Source organism: Elephas maximus, chromosome 6, assembly GCF_024166365.1.
Source record: "Elephas maximus indicus isolate mEleMax1 chromosome 6, mEleMax1 primary haplotype, whole genome shotgun sequence".
In the NCBI taxonomy this organism is placed as follows: Eukaryota; Metazoa; Chordata; class Mammalia; order Proboscidea; family Elephantidae; genus Elephas; species Elephas maximus.
The window spans coordinates 98,986,182-99,011,535 of NC_064824.1; the positions used below are offsets into that span (position 1 = coordinate 98,986,182).

Consider the following 25,354-nt stretch of genomic DNA (forward strand, 5'->3'; position numbering starts at 1 on the left):
TAGATGCCAACACCTGTGGAATTTGGAGCATTCCTGGAGCGCATCCCCATTCTTAAACTTTCACTGCACGCTTGCTTATGTGCCAGGCACTGTCAGAGACTGTTCACATAACGAACAGGCAGATGTGAGGCCAACTTTCATGGAGCTTTCAGACCAGTTGAAACGGCTAGATTGCAGGTCCTGGCTTTGAATTGTTCTTGACCCAATTCAAGGCCTGTCGGTGCTCAGGTCTTGGAGACAGAGAGAACTGAGTCCAAACCCAAGCTTTACCCATTTATTGGCTGTGTGACCTTGAACCATTTAGTTAACTTCTCAAAAGTCTGAGGTTCCTTATCAGAAAGGGGGAAATTGTATCTATCTCAAAGGGTAAAAGATTAAATGAGAAAATATACAATATACTCAAAAAAGTGAACAGCTCTTACTGGTATATAACCCACCCACGGCACAGACTAGTGCAAACCCCCCTATATTACAGTGAGAAAATGGAGGTCACAGAGGTAACTGGCATCTCTCAAGTGGCATGCCCATGTCAACTATGCGTCTGCTCCGCAGACAGAAGGAACCATTGAATTTCTCTTCCCACTACGTACAGAACTGTCCATACACACACAATCTTGAACTTACATGTCTATGTAGAAGTAAAATTTTTTAATGTAAAAAGTATTTTCAACATTTTCCATTTCCCACACACAGTGTAGACTGTTTCTCAGTTATAACATAAACTTCTTTGTCCCTCGTGGTACCTAGCACAATGCTGAGAAGACTGTAGGTACCTCATAAATATTTATTAGTTGAATTATTATAATGAATTCAGTGTCTAAACTGTGGAATCCAATCCTAGTGAACATTCTAGTATAATTACCAAAAAAAGGAAGTATATTCTGGATGAATGTACCTCACTTTGTTAATACTATTTGCAGTCAGCATTTTTTGAGTGTTCTCTTCTAAACGCTTTGCATATGTGATTTCATTTAGTCCCACAGTAACCCTACACGGTATGTGCGATTATTATTGCCCATAAATAATAAATAAGGAAGAAATATGGCATGTTGTATGCTAGAGTCCAAAACTTCATCTGTGTACCTGCGGAATTGAAGGCCAAGAGATGTGTGCTCTTGGGGTGTCACGTTTACTAGAAATAGGTGAAGAAAATATTGCTTTCTGTATTAACAGGGACACGTATATTATGATGTAAAATGCAAATTTCACAAGAATTTTTAAAGAATAAAAAGGATTTCAAGAAGTGCTTGAAGAACTGCTTCTACTCCGGTTTCTCCCCCCCCCCCCCCCCAGGATTTTGAGTATCCTCTCTGCTGGGGGGTATTGTTTGAGAAGCTGTGAGATTTTTTTTTTTTCTGTCTTTTTTTTTTTATTGAACTTTAGATGGTTTACAGAAGAAGTTAGTTTTTCATCAAACAATTAGTATACACATTGTTGTATGACATTGGTTAACAGCCCCACAACATGTCAACACTCTCCCTTCTCAACCCTGCGTTCCCTATTACCAGCTTTCCTGTTCCCTCCTGCCTTCCAGTCCCTGCCCCAGGGTTGGTGCACCCCTTTAGTCTTGTTTTGTTCCATGGTCCTGTTCAATCTTTGGCTGAAGAGTGAACCTCAGGAGTGACCTCATTACTCAGCTAAAAGGATGTTCTGGAGCCAGTCTCTGTCAAGCCCTGAGATTTTTCTGTGATCCAAGTAATAAGGGCAAGCTTCCAACATGTTCGACTTTCAACATGTTCCAAAAATGTAAAAGAATGTGTAAATCCTTTTGAGAAAATGCATTTTAGCACACCAGTTATTGTTTATAAAACTACAGAAATAATATTAATGATGTCCTAAATGCCATGAAAATCTAAAGCTGTATGGAACGGTTTCCCTCTACAGATTTCCTTTGAGGGTGATGCTTTCAAAACATACTTACTATTCTCTTTTAAGTTACCTGATCAATGAATCTTAGGGTCTGATCTGCTTTTGTTTTTTGTTTTGTTTGCTTTTGCTTTTTGTTTCTATGATTGATGTTTTCAAGGTGAAAATGTTGGCCCCCAAAGAATATTGCTTTAGTTCTGAAGTTTTAAGGCTTCTTCATATGAAAGGCTTTGAAATGTTAATGAGTATATGTAAAATGCATCCCAAGACTTGCTGATGCAAAGTATTCATTTCCATGTACATTTGCATGAGTGTAAATCAGAATTTATTGGTGATCCTGCACCTGCATTCTTATTTTAGGGCCCACTTATATCTATTTCTGCGAAATCTTTTGTTCAGTGTGAATGCCCAAGTTCTGCTTAATCAAAAAGAATAATCACCCCTAATTGTCAGCAGCCCCACGAATGATCCACCAAGGGAAGTCAGACCTCCTTTACTGCACAGTCACTCGAGGTCTGATAATACGGGGATTAAGACCCTTGACCCCTTTACTAGTCACATCTGGGCCTTTACCACTTTGCTTCTTTTAATCTTATCTTGCAAAAGGAAAATGTCTTGTTTCATCTTCCTACTTAGGAATCTTTTTCTCACACTCCAGGCTTTAGTCCCACCCATATGTTCAATTTTAATGGAATATAAATAATCAATCAATCAACAGCATGGGTCTGAGGCATTTTTAATTGGCTCCTGTAGAAAAGGAACTTCCATCTTCCTTTACATATTTTTATTTTAAATCCATCTTCCTTTGCATATTTTTATTTTAAATCCATTTTACCTTATTATCCTTTTTTTTTTTTAAATAGTGGATTTATTCATTCACTGAATCCTTTATTCAGCAAGCATACTGGGTATGGGTACCCACTAGGTACCAGGTACCGGGTGCTATGGCTACAAAGAACTACGTGATACAGTTTGGGCTGTGGTCTCACAGTGACTGCAGATGCCTACAGGATTCGCAGGTGACATAGCTGTGCCGAGGAGGTGGGGACTGTGGCCCACTGGGCACCATGTTCATCTGAAGAGGGCAGCGACTCCTCAGCTCTAGCCTGTTGCTACCATGTGGGAATGCTGGCCAACTATGGCCAGAAATTCCAACATTTAAGGGAAGCCAGAAGTCTAGCTTTCAAATGAAATCTCCTAATTTTTAAACATGGGCAATTACTTTGTAAAAGTAGCATGTGTGAACCACATAAACATTTGTGTTCTCTGGCCAAAAGTGATAGCCACTTTTTTGTGGCCTCTAGTCTAACTGGGTAACCTGGGACACCATTCCGTAACACATTGTCTACATTCAGTGAAAATTCCTACACTCCCATCATGGGGCCAAGTGTTTCACTAGTTGCTCTGGGCTCTGAAAAACTGCCAGGCCCAAATCCAGCTCTGCCCAGCTACATCGCCTTGTAAATGGGAGGCTGGGAGAGCCCCAGGTAAATAATCAAAGCATAATTAGAGTGTGGTTTGGCAAATGGTTAACCTAACCTAACCCATTGCCACTGAGTCAATTCTGACTCATAGTGACCCTATAGGACAGAATAGAATTGCCCCACAGGGTTTCCAAGGAGTGGCTGGTAGATATCAACTGCTGACCTTTTGGGTAACAGCTGAGCTCTTGTAGATTAATTATTTTATAGACATCACAACATTGATGTCAGTATAAACACAATGTTTTTTGGTCTGTCGAGAGAGTTGTTTATGGTTTGCAGGGGGATCTTAAACTCTTGATTCATTCTCTACTTCTTTTCATGTTTTTGAGGTGGCCATATTTTGACATTTTATAAACTAACAACCCTTAAAATCAGGAATAATATTGTTTGCCTCTGCGTTTGCCCTATAAATCTGGTCCAATGAAGCAGCTGATCTTTGCTAAGCCAAAATATAATGTGAATTTGATATGCATGTTGTATAAGTTAAATGGGCCTCTCTTTTCTTATAACTCAAAGTACTTGTCCAAAGAAAATGAAGGCAATTCATATATGACTTGAATTGGAGAGCTACAAATCTTATCGATTGGAAGATCAAACTTCACGTTTAAATCTCACCCTTTGTGTTTGTGTTCTTTGCTTCTGAGTTCCAAAATCTTTTGGGAAACACACACACATTAACCTGTGGGCTGCTACATCTGTTTGAACCTTCAGTTTATCTGACAGATGTGTGAAAATGTGGCGCCAGAGAACTCCCTGGTGTCTTCTCTACATGTGCAGATGCTAAATAGTACACACCAATTCAGTTTAAGCTGGCTTTGACTCACTCTTGAAATTTTTCCACTGGGGACACTTACAACAAAGTCATAAGACACTCTGGACTGGAACTTCTCTCTGTTTGCAAAATGGAAACATATCTGCAGAGTCTCAAAAGCAGAGGTTTTTATTATGTTGTTTTTTTTTTAACTCACAAAAAGCTAATAAAGTCAAAATTTTATGTCAGATTCCAGTAACACAGCTAGTTGCCTTCAATGAGTATGTGTTAAAGTTCAGAAGGTCTATTATTGTTAGACTTTAATGTCCAGTACATGCAGAAAGACTCCCTATCTTTGCAAGTTCAGGTAGGATTTAGTAACTGTCTGTTTTTGGAATTATTTGTTCTCAGTAACTCACAAATTTAAAAGTTCAGATTGAACAGGTGAGATCATAGGTCAGTGAAGACGAAGAAGAACATGGGTGGGCGGTGAATCAGAGAGACCATGTTTGGTTTGGGGATTGGTAGATAAGGACATATGGAAGTGAGTTGTAGGATAAGAGTGAACCCAGTTCAGAAAACATAGTCATGTTCTAACAAAGCCATCAGTCTGTGGAGGGAGAACTGGTTCCAAGAAGTTAAGTCATTTAATATGTTTAAATCTCTGTCCCTAATGTATTATTCCTTCTTATTTGGCAGTGGAAATTCTGACTGCTCGTCAGAAGAAAGCAGAGGAACTAAAGAGACTTACTGATCTAGCCAGTCAGATGGCAGAGATGCAGCTGGCCGAACTCAGGGCAGAAATTAAGGTCAGTTCTAAAATGTCACAGCCTGAATCCTGAGCTAGAGACCTGATCCCCATTATGTTCCTTTTGTATCCATAGAGTGCCATGCTCTGAGGCTTTAATACCCTGCACCCAGCTCTTTCATGAGGTTGAAATAGAGAATTCAGAAGGGTGAAGAACCACCTAATCACTGTATTTAAGTATAATATGGTTTGAAAAAAAAGGGATGTATTATAAGGTACAAGCTGTTTTCTTAGTCAGTGGAGACTAACCCAAATAAAATATACTCAACCATGAATTACAGCTGGGATGGAGGATATTATATTCCATATATGTAATCTATGTATGTATATATAAATACACACATGTGAACACACACTAAGTATGAACTTAGTGTAATAGTAAGGGCTATCAAGCATGCACAACATGTGGAAACTTCTTTCCTATATCCTTTTATATGTTATTTTTCCTTTTATTAATAATACTACCCGCAACTATGCATTTACTGTATTTCTTATTTGCAAGCAATAGAAACTGGCTAACATCAAGGAAAAGTAGAATTTGAAAAAATATGGGTGTAGCTCATCAAAGCAGAATACTGTGTGAAGAATGAGGTCTGCCATTAGGCAGAAAGCTGGGTGACTTGGGTAACTGTCTCCCACCCAGACTATTGCAGTCACCTTCTAACTAGTCCTTCTGCCTCCACCATCTCTCTCCAGCCTTGTCATCCACTGTAAGACCAGAGTTGTAGCCCTAAAGCAGATCTAGTCTCCCCCAGTATGGTTCACCCTGCCCCTCAGAATAGAACCTACAACTTCCATCTTCCCCTACAAAACTCCCAGCTTGTTAAAACATCAAGTGAAGAATATGAAGTTGCCTCCTTCCTGGTCTCCTGAAAGCTACTCATCTTTCAAGTTTAACTTCTGCCTGTCAAAATTTCATTCATCATTAAATGGTTAATGGCACAGGCTTTGGAGTAAACCAGTCCTGTTTCAAAACTTTCTACTTCCATGACTTTGGATAAATTGAGATTCTTAGAACCTCAGTTCCCCCATCTATAAGGTAGAGATTATAATAGTACTGACTTCATAATAATGCAGTCAGATGGAAATGAGATTACCTGTTAAGAATTTGGCCAGTGTCTGTAAGTGTTCAATGATTTTTCTAACGTTCCAGCTCTTAGATAACTCTTTCCCCATTGATTTCAGTAGGAAATAATTTCTTTGTCTCTTACACTCTTGAAGCACCTACCATATTCTACTTTGCATTGTATTCAGTGTGTCTGTTTCCCTTGCCATGTGGTGCACTCCTTGGTAAACTCAGGGAGGGACTGCATCGTAGCTATTTCTGCAGGTCTCACTCTGTCATCTACACATACATCTTCATTTTAAATGAATTGAAAAAAATCTCTCCCTCTTTCTTTAGCAGCACTAGAAACTCCACGATTCAAGATAATGCTTTCTAGATCTTAAAAGCTTTTGAGGCTTATTAAAACACAGATGGGCGTCTAGGAAGGGTGGCATATTTTCCCTTGGCAGTTAATATATCAGCAAGTGATTGGCCAGATTAGAAAGACCCTGTAGGAAGGCAGCCCAGACAGTGGCAACAGGACGTGAAGTACTGGAACAAGAGTACCAGTTTCCTCAACTCTGACCCATGGCGACCCATGTGTGTCAGAGAAGAACTGCTCCATATGGCTTTCAGTGGCTTATTTTTTGGTAGTAAATCACCAGGCCTTTCTTCCAGGGTGCCTCTGGGTGGACTCAAACCTCAAGCCGTTTGGTTAGCAGCTGAGCTTGTTAACTGTTTGCACCACCCAGGGACTCCAGAAGGAGGGTAAAGGGTAAAAGGTTAAACAGATGAGTCCAGACACACATTTTGCCTGTATCACAGTTTTGTCTAAGCCCACACAGGAAAGACGGGACCCACACACATTTCCAGAACAAGAAGGTGATAATGCCCCAGGCAGGTCAGACTGATAAATGGAGCCTCACAGCAACAGAGCTGGAAGGACTTCCCACCCGGTTGACGCCATCACGGGCACACAGCAGAGCAAGGTGAATGAATGTGCTGCACACTCCGGCCATCTCTAATGCGGGGCTCCTTTTTTCCTTCTCTTTCCTCCAGCACTTTGTCAGCGAACGTAAATATGATGAAGAGCTTGGGAAAGCTGCCCGATTCTCCTGTGACATTGAACAGCTAAAGGCCCAAATCATGCTCTGCGGAGAGAGTGAGTTGTGCATACTTCCTTGCTAAATAATTCTGTGTGAGTAAGCTTGGTGCTTTCAGGGTTGATATCGGAAATGTCAGGTGTGCACCTTCCAGGGGGCTAAAGTGAGGTCTGAAGAGATTTAATGATCAGAGGTCAGGACACAGGTCACTAGAAATGTCAAGATTTGAACTTAGAGTCTTCAAATGCCACTACCCATCAGTAAATCCCTGGGATTTATTAAGCGGAAAAGAACAGGTCAACTAGTTTATGCCTTTTGCAAACTTTCTTTAAGCACCGCCAGATAAACGGCTCCTCTGATTTAAAACAGCTCCGGCTCTGCAGAGACCTATTACATCAGAGTGAGACTTCCTAATAAGTCTGGGAACAATCAGCTATTGTTGTGAAAGGCCCAGCTGTTGTGTGCGCTGCTTAGGGTGCCCCTAACTGGCTTCCGCCCTGTGCTGAGTGAAGTCTCCAGATAATGAAAGACTTCACTTCAGCCATTAGCTTTCGTCTTGTTCCTTATTAAGCCTTAATTAGAGCAGCTAATATGCAACAAAATTGGCTGGGACTTCTTTTCTTGACTCCAGCCCACCCACCAGGGGAGGTGGGAATGAAGACTAACAGGGCTTTAAGGACAGCAGGCAAAGGACAGGTGAGGGACATGGGAAACCCGCGGCCTCAGAGGCAGCAGCTGAACCTTGAAATTTGGCTATACTTTTTTTTTTTTAGTGTGGAAAATGCTTTTTTTCCCCCTAGTATAAAAAATAAAAGCTTGATCCAAAAATTACAGAACTGTTTTTTTCTGTATTATGTAGAACATATTACTTTCATGTGTCCGTCACATTTTCATACACATATAAACATACCCAGTCCCGTCCTTTTGTATAAATTAATATGTAAATTATGTATTGAATATTGAAGTATATATATAATTATACTGTATGTTATCATTTACTATACAACATGGAGCTATGACTGCTAACCAGAAGTTCAGCAGTTCAAATCCACCAGCTGCTCCTTGGAAACCCTATGGGGCAGTTCTACTGTGTCCCATAGGACGGCAGTGTTTTAATAGGTATACAACATGGAGTCCTGGTGGTGGTTAAGAGCTCAGCTGCTAATCAAAAGGTCGGCAGTTGAAATCTACGAGCCGCTCCTTAGAAATTCTATGGGGCAGTTCTGCTCTGTCCTGTAGGGTCACTATGAGTCAGAATTGACTGGACAGCAACAGGTTAGGTTTAGGTTAGTTTTTTTTTTTAATATATAATATACCTATATAGTAGCATAATTAGTTCTTATCACTTCATAACACATGGTAGGCATTTTTCCATGTCAATATATTTAACCAATAATTCATTTAAATATCATCTATGCAGCCAGTCCCCTGATTGTGGACATTTAGGTTGCTGCCAGTTATTCACCATTAAAAATAACACTGCCATGAACGCCCTTGTTCACACAGCTTTGGCAGTTGGCTGGTTTTATGACTGTACTTTTAAATTCTGTTCCCTTCTCACCCCCTCATTGCTCCCTCCCTTAGGAAGGAGTCTACCTATTTGCCATTCTCCATCCCCAGCTTTTGCCTCATCTCTGAAATCCAGTCTGGCTCACAGCTGGAAATTTAACTGCCCACCCTAGTTTCCATTTCAGCCTGATGATGAGCAAGACATTAATGCTAAGTGACTCTGTGTCACCGATCAGGAGGAGGGGTGTGGATTGCAGATTCACCTGCTTGCCTCTGGAGCAGTTCAAGTGCCACCTAGTGGGAGGAGCCACCCCTTTCCAAAGTACAGCTGTCCCTTGTGAAAGGCAGCCTCGAGTGTTTTCGATTATCCTCCAAAGGCCTTTTTCTGTTCAGCTTTGTTGAGAGCATAGTAAGAGCTGGGGCCCAGAAAACCAGGACCACAGTTCCTGAGCTGGAAAGTGTAGTCTCTGAGCTATAGGAAGGAGTGACCCCATAAAACTGAATCTAGTGAGCACAAGAGCCACCCAAATCCCCTAGTGATGTTTGGACAGCCCCTGGATTGCTGTCATGCCCTACCTATAAAAAGAAGGGACTGGAGATATGTCCTTGTCCTTCCCATTTCTAATGTTCTATGATTCTGTGATCCATACTAGTCATTCCTAATCCTCTAGAAAAACGCTGGGATTAGGTTTGATCCAACCAAACGTATCCGAGAAAATTGCTTTTAAAAATTGGTGACAGTTTTCAGATTCAGGGAAAGGTCTTGCTGTCCAGCCTGGCAGTCAAATTCTTGGGAGCTGTAAGAGGGAAGCCATGACTTACCCTTGAGTGGATTCCCTCTGACCCCCTGTAGCATGGGAGCTCACATAGAAATCCTCCACATTCAAAGGCAGCAGGATTGGGAATAATGAGCCTTAAGTGGACCTACCTCAGCTCTGGCGGGGACCTGTCTAATTACCTGCATTGCTTTTAGCTTTTGTATGGATGCAGATTTGCAGTCAGGATGTAGAAAATGAGGCTAACAAAAGGCCTGATAATGCAGTTCTAGTGGAACATAAAAGATGCTTTAGGGGTTGGCAGGCCTGGTCTTACCTTGGGGATATTCACAGCCCAGGGTGGCAAAATTCTTCTCTAACACCCAACACCACCCCATCCTCATGCTCTTGGGACAATGTGGCTCTGACAGGCCAGCGTGTCAGCATTTCTTTGAGGGTCTCTGTAGTCCCTAGGAACCTGACAGGGACAGTGAGGAGAGGTTTGGTCATGGGGAACCCAAGAGCAGAGTGATTTGTGGACAGGGCCAAAGAGGGACCCTCCAGATTTCATTATCCTTTCCTTGGTGGGTTCTTAACCTAAAGAATAGTATTAAAGTTGTTCAGATATGTTTATTTCCTACACATGTCTCTCAGCTTGGGTGATTATGCTGCAGTCACGGCTCAGTGGTTCTCACAGAAGAAATTTGGTGGCTTCTGAGCCCCAAGGTGCCCTTTCAAATGACATCTTTTAAAAAGCTTTTTCTTAATGTTGTGTTGGACCTCCTGCCAATTTCTCCATCTCCTGTGTCTTTCTAACGGATTACTGAAGCGGCCGTGTTCACGGCACAACCCGTAACACCAGGCACTTTCTTATTGCAGTTACACATCCAAAGAACAGTTACTCCTCAAGAACTCCCTGTAGCTCCCTGCTGCCTCTGCTCAATACTCACTCAGCAGCCTCTGGGAAACAGAGTAACTTTACCCGAAAATCATCCAATCACAGCAAGCCCTCCGAGGGTAAAGCTGCAAACCTGAAAATGGCGAGCAATCTTCCCAACACCACCGACACCTCTCACCAGGCCATGCCAGCTAACAAGCAGGTAAGCCGCTCTGGGAGGCCACCTTGCACTGCCTTCAGGGGTCTCGCAGACATTGGTCCAGGATGCATTGGAAGGGGGGCGGGGGGCTGATACTCATTTCAGGAGGAAGAACACAGCAACAGCTAGACGCTGAGCTTCCTGGGGTCACAGCCCAGCCCCACCCCCCACAGCCCTGGCAGGCCTCCTGGGAACTTCCCTGTCCCCATCTAGTCCACATTTCAAGTTTCCCATGTGGAGAAAGTGGCCTGCATATACTCTTGACAGCATTAGCAAAGAGTCTACCTAAAATGTGATAGCTCTTCTCATGCCCTTGATTGCCACCATCCTCGGGACCCCAGTAACTGGCCCACACTTGGATGGGGCTCACACAGCTGTGGGATCAAGTTTCAGAACCTGGGCACTGGAATGGTAGTGAGAGGAAATCTGGTACTCTTTTTTTTTTTTTTTTTTTAAGATAATACCACTCCCATTTATGTTTAGTTTATTTATCAATTAGAGATCAAGGCTAGTTCAGATTTTTTTTTCTTCTCTTGGGCTTCCAGAAAAGGGAATACATTTCAAAATGACATTATTAATTCTTACTTACTGTGACCACTAAAACTACCAAGTTTTGAAAGGACAGTCTTCCTGCTCTTTCGACTTCTCTGCTGTATTCTTGAGAGGAGATTGATCCTTGTTTTAGAGAGTAAACAAAAAATGTGACTATGATATTAGAAGTTGAGCAGGCTATAAAGATACCTTTCATGATCTCTACGAAAGAGACTTTTAGTATTCCAAAATGCTGGTTTTCTAAGCCTGTTGGGTTTTGTGGTCTTGGTCTTTCAGACTTCCCATTAATGACACTGGCAAGCACTTCTTTAGCCCTGAATGTCTTCATTAGCCTTAAAATAGCACTTTGACAAGGACTGTTTTATATATTAATAAATAAAGGTCATAATCAAACCAGTTTCACTTGTAGTCTAAATACATCTTCACATCCTTTGTTCATTGCTCATTTTTAAACATCACATGGGCAAAATACTAAATGACGCAGGAAGCATCAAAATAAAATGGAAGGAATACACGGAGTCACTGTACCAAAAAGAATTGGTTGACATTCAGCCATTTCAGGAGGTAGCATATGATCAGGAATCATTGGTATTGAAGGAGGAAGTCTAAACTGCACTGCAGGCGTTGGCAAAAAACCAGGCTCCAGGAACTGAAGACCAATTGAGATGTTTCATCAAATGGATGCAGTGCTGGAAGTGCTCACTCCTTTATGCCAAGAAAGGTGGAAGACATCTTCCTGGCCAACCCACTAGAAGAGATTTATATTTGTGCCCATTCCAAAAAAAAGGTGATCCAACAGAATATGGAAATTATTGAACAATATTATTAATATCACATGCAAGTGAAATTTTGCTGAAGATAATTCAAAAATGGTTGCAAAAGTACATCAGCAGGGAACTGCCAGAAATTCAAACAGACTTGGGATGGGGAACAGGGGATATCATTGCTGACGTCAGGGGATCCTGGCTGAAAGCAGAGAATACCAGAAGGATGTTTACCTGTCTTTTATTGACTGTGTAAAGGCATTCAACTGTGTGGATCATAACAAATTATGGAAAACATTGGGAAAAATGGGAATTCCAGAACAATGTAATTGTGCTCATGAGGAAAGTATACATAAACCAAGAAGTGGTTGTTCGAACAGAATAAGGGGATACTGCTTGGTTAAAATCCGGAAAGGTGCGCATCAGGGTTATATCTTTTCACTGTATTTATTCAGTCTGTGTGCTGAGCAAATTATCCAAGAAGCTGGACTATATGAAGAAGAACGTGGCATCAGGTTTGGAGGAAGACATTAACAATCCATGCAGTGCAGATGACACAACCTTGCTTGCTGAAAGTGAAGAGAACTTGAAGCACTTACCGTGAAGAGCAAAGACCACAGCCTTCAGTATAGATTATACCTCAACATTAAAAAAAAAAAAAAAAAACTTCACAACTGGACCAATAAGCAACGTCATGATAAATGGAGAAATTATTGAAGTTCTCAAGGTTTTCACTTTACTTGGATCCACGATCACCGCCCACGGAAGCAGCAATCAAGAAGACAAAGACATATTGCATTGGGCAAATGTGCTGCAAAAGACCTAATTAAAGTGTTAAAAAGCAAAGGTGTCACTTCATGGACTAAGGTGTGCCTGACCCAAGCCATGGTATTTTCAATCACCTCATGTGTCTGTGAAAGCTGGACATTGAATAAGGAAGACCAAAGAAGAATTGATACGTTTGAATTATAGTGTTCACAAAGAATATTGAATATACTGTGGACAGCCAGAAGAACGAACAATTCTGTTTTGTAAGAAGTATAGCCAGAATGCTCCTTAGAAGCGAGGATGGTGAGACTTCATCTTACGTACTTTGGACATGTTATCAGGAGGGACCAGTCCCTGGAGAAGGACATCATGCTTGGTAAAGTAGAGGGTCAGCAAAAAAGAGGAAGACCCTCAACGAGATGAAGTGACACAGTGGCTGCAACAGTGGGCTCAAATATAACAATGATTGTGAGGATGGCACAGGACTGGACAGTGGTTCATTCTGTTATACACAGGGCCACTATGAGTTGGAAACAACTCAATGGCACCTAACAACAACAACTAAAATTTAGTCTAAGACTTTCCATTTCACAATCTCTTTAAAAACAAAGGAGACCAGATTAAATGCTATCTACATAGGCATCTTTTCAGCTCACTGTTTTATCACGTTCAGCAAAGCATTTTAGGTAATGGATCGTTTAAGTTGGCACATACATCTAAACCAGAATCTTTAGCTGTCTAAACTAAACCCTTGTCATGAGCCCTGTTCTTCATTGGAACCAAAAAGAGACAACCACTCAGAATCTACATTCTCTGTTCTAGACTGTGCTCCAAGTACTGGAGATCCTGGAATTCTTTTCCCAAGTGGCCCCAACCTTGCTCTCAGGCACTTGATGTACTACTTCCCTGGATATATCATCTTGATAGCAGACCCGTCAACTAGTTTGCACACCCCCAGGTCCAAGGGGTGGTTGTCTTAGGGGGCAGGGGGTAAAGCATAGATGGGAAGGCTGGGGTTAGTATCCACATTCATGAGTATGAGGCCCCCTCACAATGTGGGACAGAGCTAAAGGTGGGAAGAGAAGGAGGGGTGGGCCAGGGGGCTAGGAACCCCCCTCCCTGAACCCCTGCATTGTGGCATGGAACTCAAGGAGTCCCAGACATCTATAATTATACCTGGCCTTCCACATCCTCAGGAGGGTCTGTTTGTCAAGACAGAAGGAAAGGACATTTTTAATAGTTTGTAGGGTTGTTTTATACCTTCTCAATATTCAGGCATATGGTATGTGACCCAGCATACATACTCTTGCGGTTGGCTCTGGATTATTAGGAGCGGGTCTGCTCTAAACCTATACCATCCAGTCACAAGGTATATGTTAAGAACTTTATGTATTTGTAAGCGTAAAGCTACAGGATTTAATAACAGAGGTTTGGTTTTCAAAAATCGTGTTCATTTAAGAATCTACTTTATGATCAGATAAAGACTTCTGAATCTTGTCAGGATACAGCACATTAAGTGGTAGTGGCCAGGCTTTGATGTCAGACAGCCTGAGTTTACACACTGGCTCCACCATTTTCTCCCTCTAGACCTTGGGCAAGCCTCTTAAACTCATTACCTTCATCCATAAAATGAAGCAAACAAATAACAACTACCTTAAACGGTAATTGTAATGATAAATGAGATAACTTGTGGAAGTACCTCGCTCAGGGGCTGCGACGCTGTGGACACTCAGTAAACAGTAACTATTACGGACCTCAACAAGTTCAGAAACTTTCCCTTTGTACAGGGACAGACAAGATTATTACTTACGTTCATGGTTGCTGATCTGTCGAAGGAATGACTTCACTATAGCACTTGAGAATTCGTCAACCAAGAACTGCAAAAAGTTTTCAAAAAGGACTAATTACCTCTATGAGACACATGATCCCTCCATGTCCCGCCAAAATCTGCTGGATACACCTCATCCCTGTATTTTCCCAAGATAATACTTCTGAGCTGTGATAAGATAGTTGTTTTGAAATAAAATAGAAAACTGCTTTAGAGAAGAAAACCTCCAAGTGAAATTTTACATTTTTCTTCATATATACAATTAGGGTTCACATTCTGTTTATACAGAATGTTCCAGAAGCTTCCATGGTTGAGAATCATCATTGCACTGCCCCTGCATTACATTTCATTCTGTTACTTTTCATTTGGTTATATTTTAAAGATACCTATGGGTTTTATTTTGCCTAGTTCTTGAATTGCCTGTCTTATGCCTCGGTAAAGGAGACCTGGTGGTCCAGTGTGTTCAGCTGCTAATGGAGAGGTTGACGGTTCAGACCCACTCAGTGGCTCTGTGGAAGAAACCCCTGGCAGTCAGCTTCTGTAAAGACTATAGCCTAGGAAACCCCATGGGGCAGATCTACTCTGTTCAGTAGGGTCGTGATGAGTTAGAATCGACTGGACAGTACCCGGTAACAACAACAACAACATGCCTCTGTAACCTCCCTTTCAGCATCAGTCATTTTCTTGAAGTTCCATTTACAAGACAGTCCACTATTCTTTTAAGATTGAGGATTTTATCAGCTTGACCCTTTTTGCATGTTGCCATATTCTTCAGGAGTGTAAAAAACCTTGCTTATGGCTTAAAGATTTAGTTTCCTTAATGTTTACTGATGTCACCCATGGTTTGCTGGATGCTTGAACTTCCCCCAAAGACATCTAATACTTACCTGTTTTCTCTTTTGGTAGAATGGACCTTCTAGCCAAAGACGAAGATTTAATCCACAGTATCATAACAGCAGGCTAAATGGGTCGGCCAAGTTGCAGGGCAGTGGGAATGAAGCTGATCCAATGGTGAAAGGCAACAACCGCCATGAACACAGAAGACAGCCACACAACGGCTTCCGTCCCAAAAATAAAGGTGGCACCAAAAACCAAGAGGCCTCCTTGGGGACAAAGACCCCCGAGACCCCGGCCCATTCAGAAAAGCCCCGGCGAAGGCAGCACGCCACAGACAACTCGGAGGCCAGGCCTTTCCGGGGTAACGTCGCCAGGGTTTCACAGTGCAACCTGTGCCCCACGAGAATAGAAGTATCGGCAGATGCCGCGGTTCTCTCAGTCCCAGCCGTGACATTGGTGGCCTGAGCTAGGAGAGGAAAAAGCAGTTTTCACTCAGTTTTGGTTCCCTGCCCGAGGTGCTGACCCAATTTGCTGCCAAAAGAGAGTCACTTGGAATATACAAACCCTGTATGGTTGTGTCACCCTCTCTTAATCATTTTTACTAATTCTAATAACCAGCGCTAGCTTGCTTCATAACTTCCATGGCTTTGCTTGATCTGTTGATGCTTTTTCTCATGGAGACATTGCAACATCTTAGCCAGGCAGTATTTACTCATTTGTTAGGAAAATCAAGATGTGGCTGAAGACCAGAGGCTCAGTAGCAACCTATGTTGTAGCGTGATGTCAGTCCATTGATCGTCTTTAGAGAGTTAATGTTGCAAAAAAAATAAAAAAATTCTTAATGATTAGACAAACATGATCTGCCGAAGACACATGCGCTTTTGTAGAATTTAACATCTGGTGTTTTTCTGAAATATATATATACATATATTGCTTTATTTGAAACAAATTAAAATATGCTGCATTTGACACCTGGCTTGTTTCTTTTATTGATGCCCGCCTTACTACTACTGAGTGCACTGTATAAGATTTTGAAGAAAACTTTAGAGACTAGAGGCTAAATAATGCATGAGAGCTCTGTACAATACTTTCTCTTGGGACAAGTGGCCCTTCAGAAAAAATAATGCCTCACCATGGCCCCTGCTGAATACATCACACACAGATACATGGGTCTGCACTGCAGTCGTCTGAGACACCACGTGTCAGTTTGGAGACCTTGGTCACAAGCAAGTCACATAAGCCTCAGCTCAGCCTGGCTTAAACAATAATGAGAATTTATTGGTGCAGTGACCGAGAAGTCCAGTGTTAAAGTATGCCTTGGGTCCAATTTGATCAGGGCTCCGGCTCCTTTCTCTTATCTCAGCTCTCCCTTCCTTCTTGTGCTGCCACACTGTCCAGAAGAAGAAAGCGTCTCTCCAGGTAGCTTCAGCATGGAAGAAGTGTCTTTCTCAGAAGTCCCAGCAAAGGTCTTCTTGCATATCATTGGCCCAGGTTTCTCTTAGGTCTGTCCTTAAACCAGTCTGGCTCAATGGTAGAAATCTCACCTTCCATGCAGGAGACCCAGGTTTGCATTCCTGGCAGTGCACCTCAAGCACAGCCATTACCTATCTGTCCATGGAGGCTTGAGTTTTGTTGTGATGCTGAACAGGTTTCAGCAGAGCATGCAAACTAAGACAGCTTGCTTCTGAAATCAGCCATTGAAAACCCTCTTGATCGCAGCAGTCCAATCCACAACCAAGTACGGGGATGGCTAGGATCAGACAGCCTTTTGTGCTGTTGCTATGAGGTTGCCATGAGTCGCAGGTGGACTCCAGAGCAGCTAACCACAACAAATCAGCCCTCCCTGGAGCTAGGGGTGTGGCCAGCTCCTCAGGAGTATATGGGCAACGTGGACAAGGGCCACCGTTACCTCAGGAGAGGAGAAGGGACACTGAGTGGCCCAAAGACCAAATAGCCACAACCCCCAGATCTCTGTTCACAGGGCAGTTCAGTTTGGGCCCTGCTTCCATTGACCATCCTGCACATTTGTTAATCTCTTTGAAGTGCAAATACTTATTTTCAGCTCCACGTTAACGTTTTTTTCTGGCATCCCTGGTCCCAGGTCCTGTTCCTTAGAGCAGCCCTGAGCAGCCAAGCCTGTGAGCCTCACAAGCGTCCTTTTCTTGTTTTGTCATGTACGGGAAGATGTTTGCTGTCTCTGTAGAGTGCTTTCTGAGGTCTCTGAGTGTACCGAGAGATTTAGTAGGAATTCAAAATGTTAAATCCTATTCCAGGAAGGAAGGAAAAGTTGTTCATTCAAACAAAAAAGATAAATGTCCAGGACTGCAGTCCCTGTTTACCCCGTCTGAGGTTCTGAATTTATATATTACAAAACAGAAGGGTTTTGCACAGTTTTTATGTAGCATGATTTTACTCAGCACTGAAAAATGTCAGTTTAAATGTGACAGCTTTAAAGATGGGCCCGATAATTCTGGAAACAAAACATAATAGGTTTTCCAGATCAGGAGTGCACCTGCTTTTGTCAGGGTTGGACCCAACCATTCTTACTTAACCTTGACTTTCAGGTAGCTGTTGGGATCGAGAAGGCCCAGATACATTGCTAAGCACATGGCAGACACTCCCAGGTCGCTAAAAGAAAAGAATGCTGGAAAGTGTTTTCACAGGATCACTTTTTTTTTTTTCTATATTTTGCCTTTCTTGTAGACTCTGGGCATGTGAGCATTTGATAATGTGTATGTTTTAAACAGTAATTTCAATATATTGAGACAGTGAGGGTTCAGTGGTAGAATTCTCACCTTCCATGCAGGAGACCCAGGTTCTATTTCCAGCCAGTGTACCTGAAGCACAACCGCCAGTCATCTGTCAGTGGAGGCTTGCATGTTGCTATGATGCTGAGCAGGTTTCATCAGTGCTTCCAGACTAAGACAGACTAGGGAGAAAGGCCTGGCAATCTAATTCTAAATATCAGCCATTAAAAACCCCATGAATCACAATAGTTTGATCCCATTGTGCATGGGCTCACCATGAGTCAGGGGCTGACTCAACATCAGCTTACAATTTCAGTACTTTAGTGATAGTGTCAGACTGTTTAAATACTATATTACATGTCTTCTACTGTCCTGGCAGAACCATTGTTGATCTTAGAGATTCTGGAACATATTCAACCTTTTTTTTTTTGTTTTTTTAATGCTTTAAACTCCTTTTTAAAATATTTAAGGGCTACAAGTCACCTAATCTCTCTCCTTAATGCATGTTAGCCAGTTAAGAATGGATTCTTCTCTCTCAAACATTCTCTAGTGAGGTTAAAACATTTTAATGCTCATGAAGATTGAATAAATTTCAAAACTCACCTGCATTTTACCACATAGATCTTCCATCCAGGCCTTCATCTGTGAAATTCAAATTTCCCTAGTGGGTTCCCAATTAAATTCCAAATTTACATTTATTTGAGATATTCTCTCCAAACTCCAACTCTGCCTTGTTGAGCCTCTCCTTGGGGTGCTTAATCCAGCAAGGCTCAGAAAGCTAAACACAAATCAGTACAAAATTCACCCTTTGTGAAGGCCATATAAGATTGTTTGAGGGAAGAAGCTAGAAACACAATATATCCAATTTACAGCTCAGTTCCCAAGTTTTCAACTCTGCTGGCATCAGTAAAATAGATTCTAATTAAACCTCCTCAAGGAAACAATATCAAATGAGGTTAATGAGAAAAGTTTGCCAGACCAAGAGCTACCAGCAGTTTGTCACCCACTCCCCACCCCCTTACCCCCCACCAAAGTAACAGACTTGGGGATTCTGACTATCTGAAAGCCTAGGTTTGAGCCTCAATCTTGATTTAACCATTAGTAGTAGGAATTGAGAGCCTGGAAAGTTCTTTTCCTAGGCCAATGAGGGGGCAGGGGTGGCAGCAGCTAGGTAGGGAGATGCTGGAATTCAACACCACCCTTAAGAAAGAGATGCCTCCTAACTGCCTTCCTGGTTTATATGCTGTATCCAAAGCTGCCCTCTTGTGGCTAGAGATGGTAAAATTTCCATTTTCAGCAAGCTCCCTCTAGTCCCGGAAACCGTGGTTAAGTGCATACAGCTGCTAACCGAAATGTCGGCAGTTCTTGGAAATCCTATGTGGCAGTTCTACTCTGTCCTGTAGGGTAGCTATGAGTCGCAATCAACTCGACGGCAACAGGTTTGGTTTGGTTTTTCTTCTAGTCACAGCATCCATGAAATGTATAATGACATCCTTTCTTACTACACTTGCTTCAGAGGCCATACCTAGAATTCAGGAACAGGTGAGCTAAGACTCCAGATTGTCTAAACCAAGGTACCAAAAAATGAAGCAAAACAAGAAAGAACCAGTCATTTGCTCCCAAATTTACTAAGTAAACTATAAAACAACAAAAGGCCAGAAACAAAACAAACAAAATAATTCAGCTGGCTAACACATTGCTCCAGCATTTTCCTGAAAGTCCTGAGCCATCTTAACTGTAATCTTGTGGGAAAAAATCTGAAGATTTGCAAGGGCTCACTGATTGTCTTGTTATCCCAGAGTTCGAAGCACGTTTAACACTATGCATTACTAGCCATCCAATACGTTTTTTCATCCTTTTGCTTTTTCCGTCAAACCGGAGGTGCCCAGGCCAGACCTGACAAGCAGGAAACCACCACTGGAGCACTGGGAAACTCACCAGGAAGCTTCCCTGGGAGCTGCTGGCGGACCCGCAGGGGTACCACTGAACTCACTGGGAATCCAGCTGGGGCACCCACCAGTGAAACTCACCAGTAAGCCACCTGCAGGGGTGCTTCTGAATTTTCTGGGAAGCCAGCCAGGGCACCCATAGAACAAGGATGCTACCTAAAGCTGTGCAGCTGAAATTCACTGTAGCTGAGGGCCACTGGGTGTTCCACACCCTAGTTAAACGCTGCAGGAGCAAGAACACCCCTCCAGCAAAAAAGCTTAAATTAATATCATGCCAGCCAGCAAAGGAGAAATGTTTACAGGGTCCAGCTCCACTATCACAAACAGGGCAGTGAAGAGTCAACTTGGAGCTGAGAGGCAATGAATTGATAACTGGTAGAAAGTAATATAAGAGTATTTGATAATTACACAAGATAAATAGCTATGTAGCATACAGAGGGACTCTTTAAGTCCTGTCCAGCTCATTTCTGGAAACCCTGGTGACATAGTGGTTAAGAGCTATGGCTGTCGACAGTTCGAATCCACCAGGTGCTCCTTGTATGCTCTTTGGGGCAGTTCTACTCTGTCATATAGGGTTGCTATGCGTTGGAATTGACTCGACGGCCACAGGTTTGGTATTTTTGGTTTTAGCTCATCTCTGAGGATTTGAGTGACAAGCTCCCTATAAAGGGAGGCCTAGCAGAGTACTTAAGAGCATGGACTCTGGAATAAGACAACATGGATTTGAACCTAGCTTTGCCCAAAAAAAAAAAAAAAAAAAATTTTTTTTTTCTTTTTTTTGCCTCTAATTCACTGCTAGGTAGGTTATCTGTGCTTCATTTTCCCAATCTAAAATGGGGATAATAATAGTACACCTACATCATAGGGTCCCCCATGCATCTGTCAGTTTGTCATACCACGGGGGCTTGCATGTTGGTGTGATGCTGGAAGCTACGCCACTGGTATTCAGATATCAGCAGAGTCACCCATGGTGGACAGGTTTCAGCTGAGCTTCCAGACTAAGACTAGAAGGACCTGGAGTTCTACTTCTGAAAAGAATTAGCCAGTGGGAATTCCGGAATACTTAATTGTGCTCATGAGGAACCTATACATAGATCAAGAGGCAGTCTGTGGAACAGAACAAGGGGATACTGCGTGACTTAAAGTCAGGAAAGGTGTGTGTCAGGGTTGTATCCTTTCACCATACCTAATCTGTATGCTGAGCAGATAATCTCAGAAGCTGGACTCTGTGAAGAACTGGGCATCAGGATTGGAGGAAGGCTTATTAACAACCTGTGTTATGCTAATGACACAACCTTGCTTGCTGAAAGTGAAGAGGACTTGAAGCACTTACTGATGAAGATCAAAGACTACAGACTTCAGTATGAATTACACCTCAACATAAAACAAAAATGCTCACAACTGGACCAACATCATGAGGAATGGAGAAGATTGAAGTTGTCGAGGATTTCATTTTACTTGGATCCACAATCAACACCCATGGAAGCAACAGTAAAGAAATCAAAAGACCATTGCATTGGGCACATCTGCTGCAGAAGACCTCTTTAAAGTGTTGAAAAACAAAGATGTCACCTCGAGTACTAAGGTGTGCCTGACCCAAGTCACGGTGTTTTCAGTCACCTCATATGCATGCAAAAGCTGGACAATGAATAAGGAAGACCGAAGAATTGATGCCTTCGGATTACAGTAGTGATGAAGAATATTGAATAATACCATGGACTGCTAAAAGAATGAACAAATCTGTTTTAGAAGAAGTACAACCAGAATGCTCCTTAGAAGCAAGGATGACTAGCCTGTGTCTCACATACTTTGGAAATGTTATCAGGAGGAACCAGTCCTTGAAGAAGGACATCATGCTTGGTAAAGGGTCAGTGAAAAAGCGGAAGACCCTCAATGAGATGGACTGACACAGTGGCTGCAACAATGAGTTCAAGCATAACAAGGATTGTGAGGATGGTGCAAGACTGGGCAGTGTTCCCTCCTGTTGTACAAAGGGTCGATATGAGTCAGCACGTAACAACAACACGTCCTAGGGTAGTTTTATTAAATAAGTTAGTGTGACGAAGTGCTAGGAAGAGTGCTGTATAATACATTTTAGGTTTTTATTAGGTAATTGCTTGGTCTGAACAGCAAATAAATATGCTTCTAGTATAATACCAAAACCAGAAATGTAAGTGCAAGCCAATAGGATAGATTTAATTGGCAGACCTGAGACATCCCTTCATTTCTTATCATCCTCTCCCTCAACTCCCATGGCTTCACCCCAGGATTCTCTTACTCATCCACAACCGCCAATTAAGAGAGGCAGTAACTTTGTCAGGGTAAGTCACCCACCTACAGCATTGGTCCTGAACTAAGGGTGATCAATTTTGCCCCACAAGAGACACGTGGAGAAGTATAGAGACATTTTTGATTGCCACACTAGGAAGGGGGCTGCTACTGGTCAGGGATGCTGCTAACCATCCTATAGTGCACAGCACAGTCCCCCCCAGTAAAGAATTATCTATGCAAAATGTTGAGAAACTGATCTATAGAGTGCAAGCTATTTGAAGAAAAAGAACGGAAACGGATCAGACAAACATGTTGCCTTGATTCCTCCATGTACCATGGGTTCTTGACTAGTTCAGCCTAGGTTACCAAAATCCAGACCATCGGACCTACAGCTAGGATCTGATGTATAATTGCTGATGTCCTCGGCCGTTGTGTTGTCTGCATAGATGTTGAATTCCCAAGTCTTCCAAGTGAAGAAATTAGGGGTTGAACTCTTGAAAGAGCTTTATCAAAGCAAAATGTCTAAAATTTTAAGAAATCTTGATAGAAGAGATATTTGCCTTTTTCTAACTTTAGCAAATACACTACCTCCCCCCCCAAACACTCTCTCTCTTCTAAGCCCCAGCCCCCCAGATTCATGCCTGTAGCTGAGTAGAATTCTACTAAGGTAAAGAGGGCTTAAGGAAAAGTAGCAAATGAGAAGTACGAGAAGCCACATTATGAAATGAAATAAAGAAGCTGGGCAGACTGCTGACTGACAGTTACTGTCAAATCCCATTGGTCTTGGCCACAGCCTCCATCAGAAACTGCCTAGCCAGCAAATATGAAATGTGTGTGCGCTGTCTGAGGAGCACATGTTGGACAAAGGAAAATTAGTTTTTCTGTAACAACGCAAACCATATGTATCTTACCAGCCAGACAGGACATAAGTGAAGATGGCTCCTTTAAGGCTGCACCACCACCAAATTCCATGAATATGAAATTCTGGAAACATCTGGAAACCAATTTTTTTTTTTTTTTTTTCTGTTAGCTCTTCATGATGTTTCTTTTTAAAGCTATACTACACGCCTGAAGTTCTGCATAGGAACCACAGCCCTGAACACAGAATCACTCCTCGACTACTCAGTGGCTGAGGGGTCAGCAACATGTTGACACTTTTCCACAGAGAGTCTCAGCATATAGGAAAATGACAGTATTGCACATAATTAAAAACTTCCTAGTTAACTTACAAATGCACATATGCACATAGTCTAAAAATACTTTTCATTTGCTATAGTGGAAGCTCTCTGCCTTCATTTTATCAAGTTCTTACTTTCTATTATAGTATCACACCAACAGCCTAACCAAACGGAGATTAAAGCTACTCAAAGGGATTGCAGGTATACCCCTTTATAAGGCAAACTCATATTCATATAAAGGTTAGGATTCTTCCCTTTACGGAACAGTTTACTAGCATAGGCCTTTGTACACATTCAAAATGCTAACTTAAATCAAAATTTTTCTATGAACAGTTTCTCAGGTAAAGCCAAGTGTGCTTGTGTGTTAATTCCTTCTTTAAAGAAATCAAGATCTAGCTGGATAATAATTTTACATTATTTAATCACAGACTGGAAAGCAAGTCAACAATTTTTTCAATGTTAGCACTTACTAGGGAGGCAGTTGGGTTCAGTCTGTGAGTGGAAAAGAAATCGCATTAGCAAAAGAGATGCACTAAAGCACGGAGAGGTCGGCCTTCTGCTTTCTGCCCTCAGAGTCTGACAGTACCTGCCCCCGAGCTCTCTGGGAATTTGTGATACATGTCTATGAATTAAACAACTTGATGAAAGGTAAATACAAGTGATATCACTATTACAGCCATTACTAATAGCAATCATGGTTGTTAGCAATCATCACTGGAATGAGGAACTTTCACAAGCCCCTCCTTTGTTCTCCCCATCAGAAATCAGTTTCCACACCCCCCAAAGATGGCTGCCAGATCAGATTTCTGCAATAATTGGGGCCAAGTATCAGAAATTTACTGAAGGCCACCTGTGTGCCAGGCACTGCAGGTACAGAGTCTGAGTTCCAGCCCAGTAGGAGGCAGACCAATACTAGGTAAAAACCAATACTGTAACACTTTCCTGCTCAAAGACTTAATATGTTTAAGCAAAGTCACAGACGTTTGTCTACTCCCTCCCTCTAGCTTTTCCTTTAGTTAGTGATACTGTCATTCTGCAGAAATCATATAAAATGTGTGTATGTGTGAGATTACTGTACAGACTTAACTTTGCTGAACCTCATTTTCTTGATCTAATAAAGATTACTTCATTATAGTGTTCTAAAGCTTAAAAAAATAAAACGTATGAAAATACTTCATAAATTGTAAAGTAGTAAGGCAGTAATAAAACAAAAGATTATTTTAAAATATAAACAAAACAGATCCTTCAGTGGGTCCCCATCACCAGCCTTAGGCTCTCCCTGATGTAACTAACCAATTTAAATCAGAGCAAACCAGTTTTCAACACACAGATTACCTGGAAGGGCAGTCCAGTATCTTTTCTAATACAGCAATACCTAAACATCCCATTCACTACTAAGCACGTCCATTGTGTCCTCTGATCTGGCATAAGCTGCATAAACCTGTTCTCAAAAGTATGCTACTCATTATCTATAAAGCATACTTTTTTTTTTTCTTCAGGAAGAGCAGTGGGTTATGCTGAGCTACCAACTTCTATATTTGCACAGTCTGGGATTATGGAAAATATTTTTTCATGTAAAATTAGCTTAACCCCTGGGGAACCACGTCCAAATAAAATAATGTTCAAGTTGCTTGAGCATCCTGAATTTGACTGACTCCTGGTACCCACGAGAGACCATTTGTCCCTTCCCCTCCTCAGATGCCCCAGGCTCCAAAAGTTATTCCAGAAGACATGCTTCTTGTAAAGGCTAAATGTTGTAACAGACTTCCCTTCAAGTGTTTGATACAAAGAAATAAAGGCTGTTGACTCAATCACCCTGATTAATGTTCAACATGTTTCCTTTCCAGATAAATGTATATTATGTATAAAATACACATTATACATGTTTATTATCATAACATTTTCTTGTATGTATCAGCAACCCAAAACGTCCTATATCCAGTAATACTAATAATATCCAGGTTGGTAGCTCTGAAAATTCACTATAGTTTTTGATTTTTAGAATGTCTGGGTTCTCTGTAATAGTATTTTTCATAGCCTAC

At 41.8% G+C, this 25,354-nt stretch overlaps 1 protein-coding gene across 6 annotated transcripts in view; it reads left to right on the forward strand.

Moving 5' to 3' along the window:
- Window positions 1–16,136, forward strand: part of SPATS2L (spermatogenesis associated serine rich 2 like) — a 187,888-nt gene extending 171,752 nt beyond the window's left edge. For all 6 annotated transcript variants that reach the window (XM_049887772.1, XM_049887771.1, XM_049887776.1 and 3 more), the window contains 4 exons: window positions 4,801–4,910; window positions 7,014–7,116; window positions 10,201–10,421; window positions 15,237–16,136. In XM_049887772.1, coding sequence (XP_049743729.1) covers window positions 4,801–4,910; window positions 7,014–7,116; window positions 10,201–10,421; window positions 15,237–15,632 — 830 coding nt within the window. In that variant the 3' untranslated portion in view covers window positions 15,633–16,136. The remainder of the gene's footprint in view (window positions 1–4,800; window positions 4,911–7,013; window positions 7,117–10,200; window positions 10,422–15,236) is intronic.
- Window positions 16,137–25,354: the final 9,218 nt, after the last annotated feature.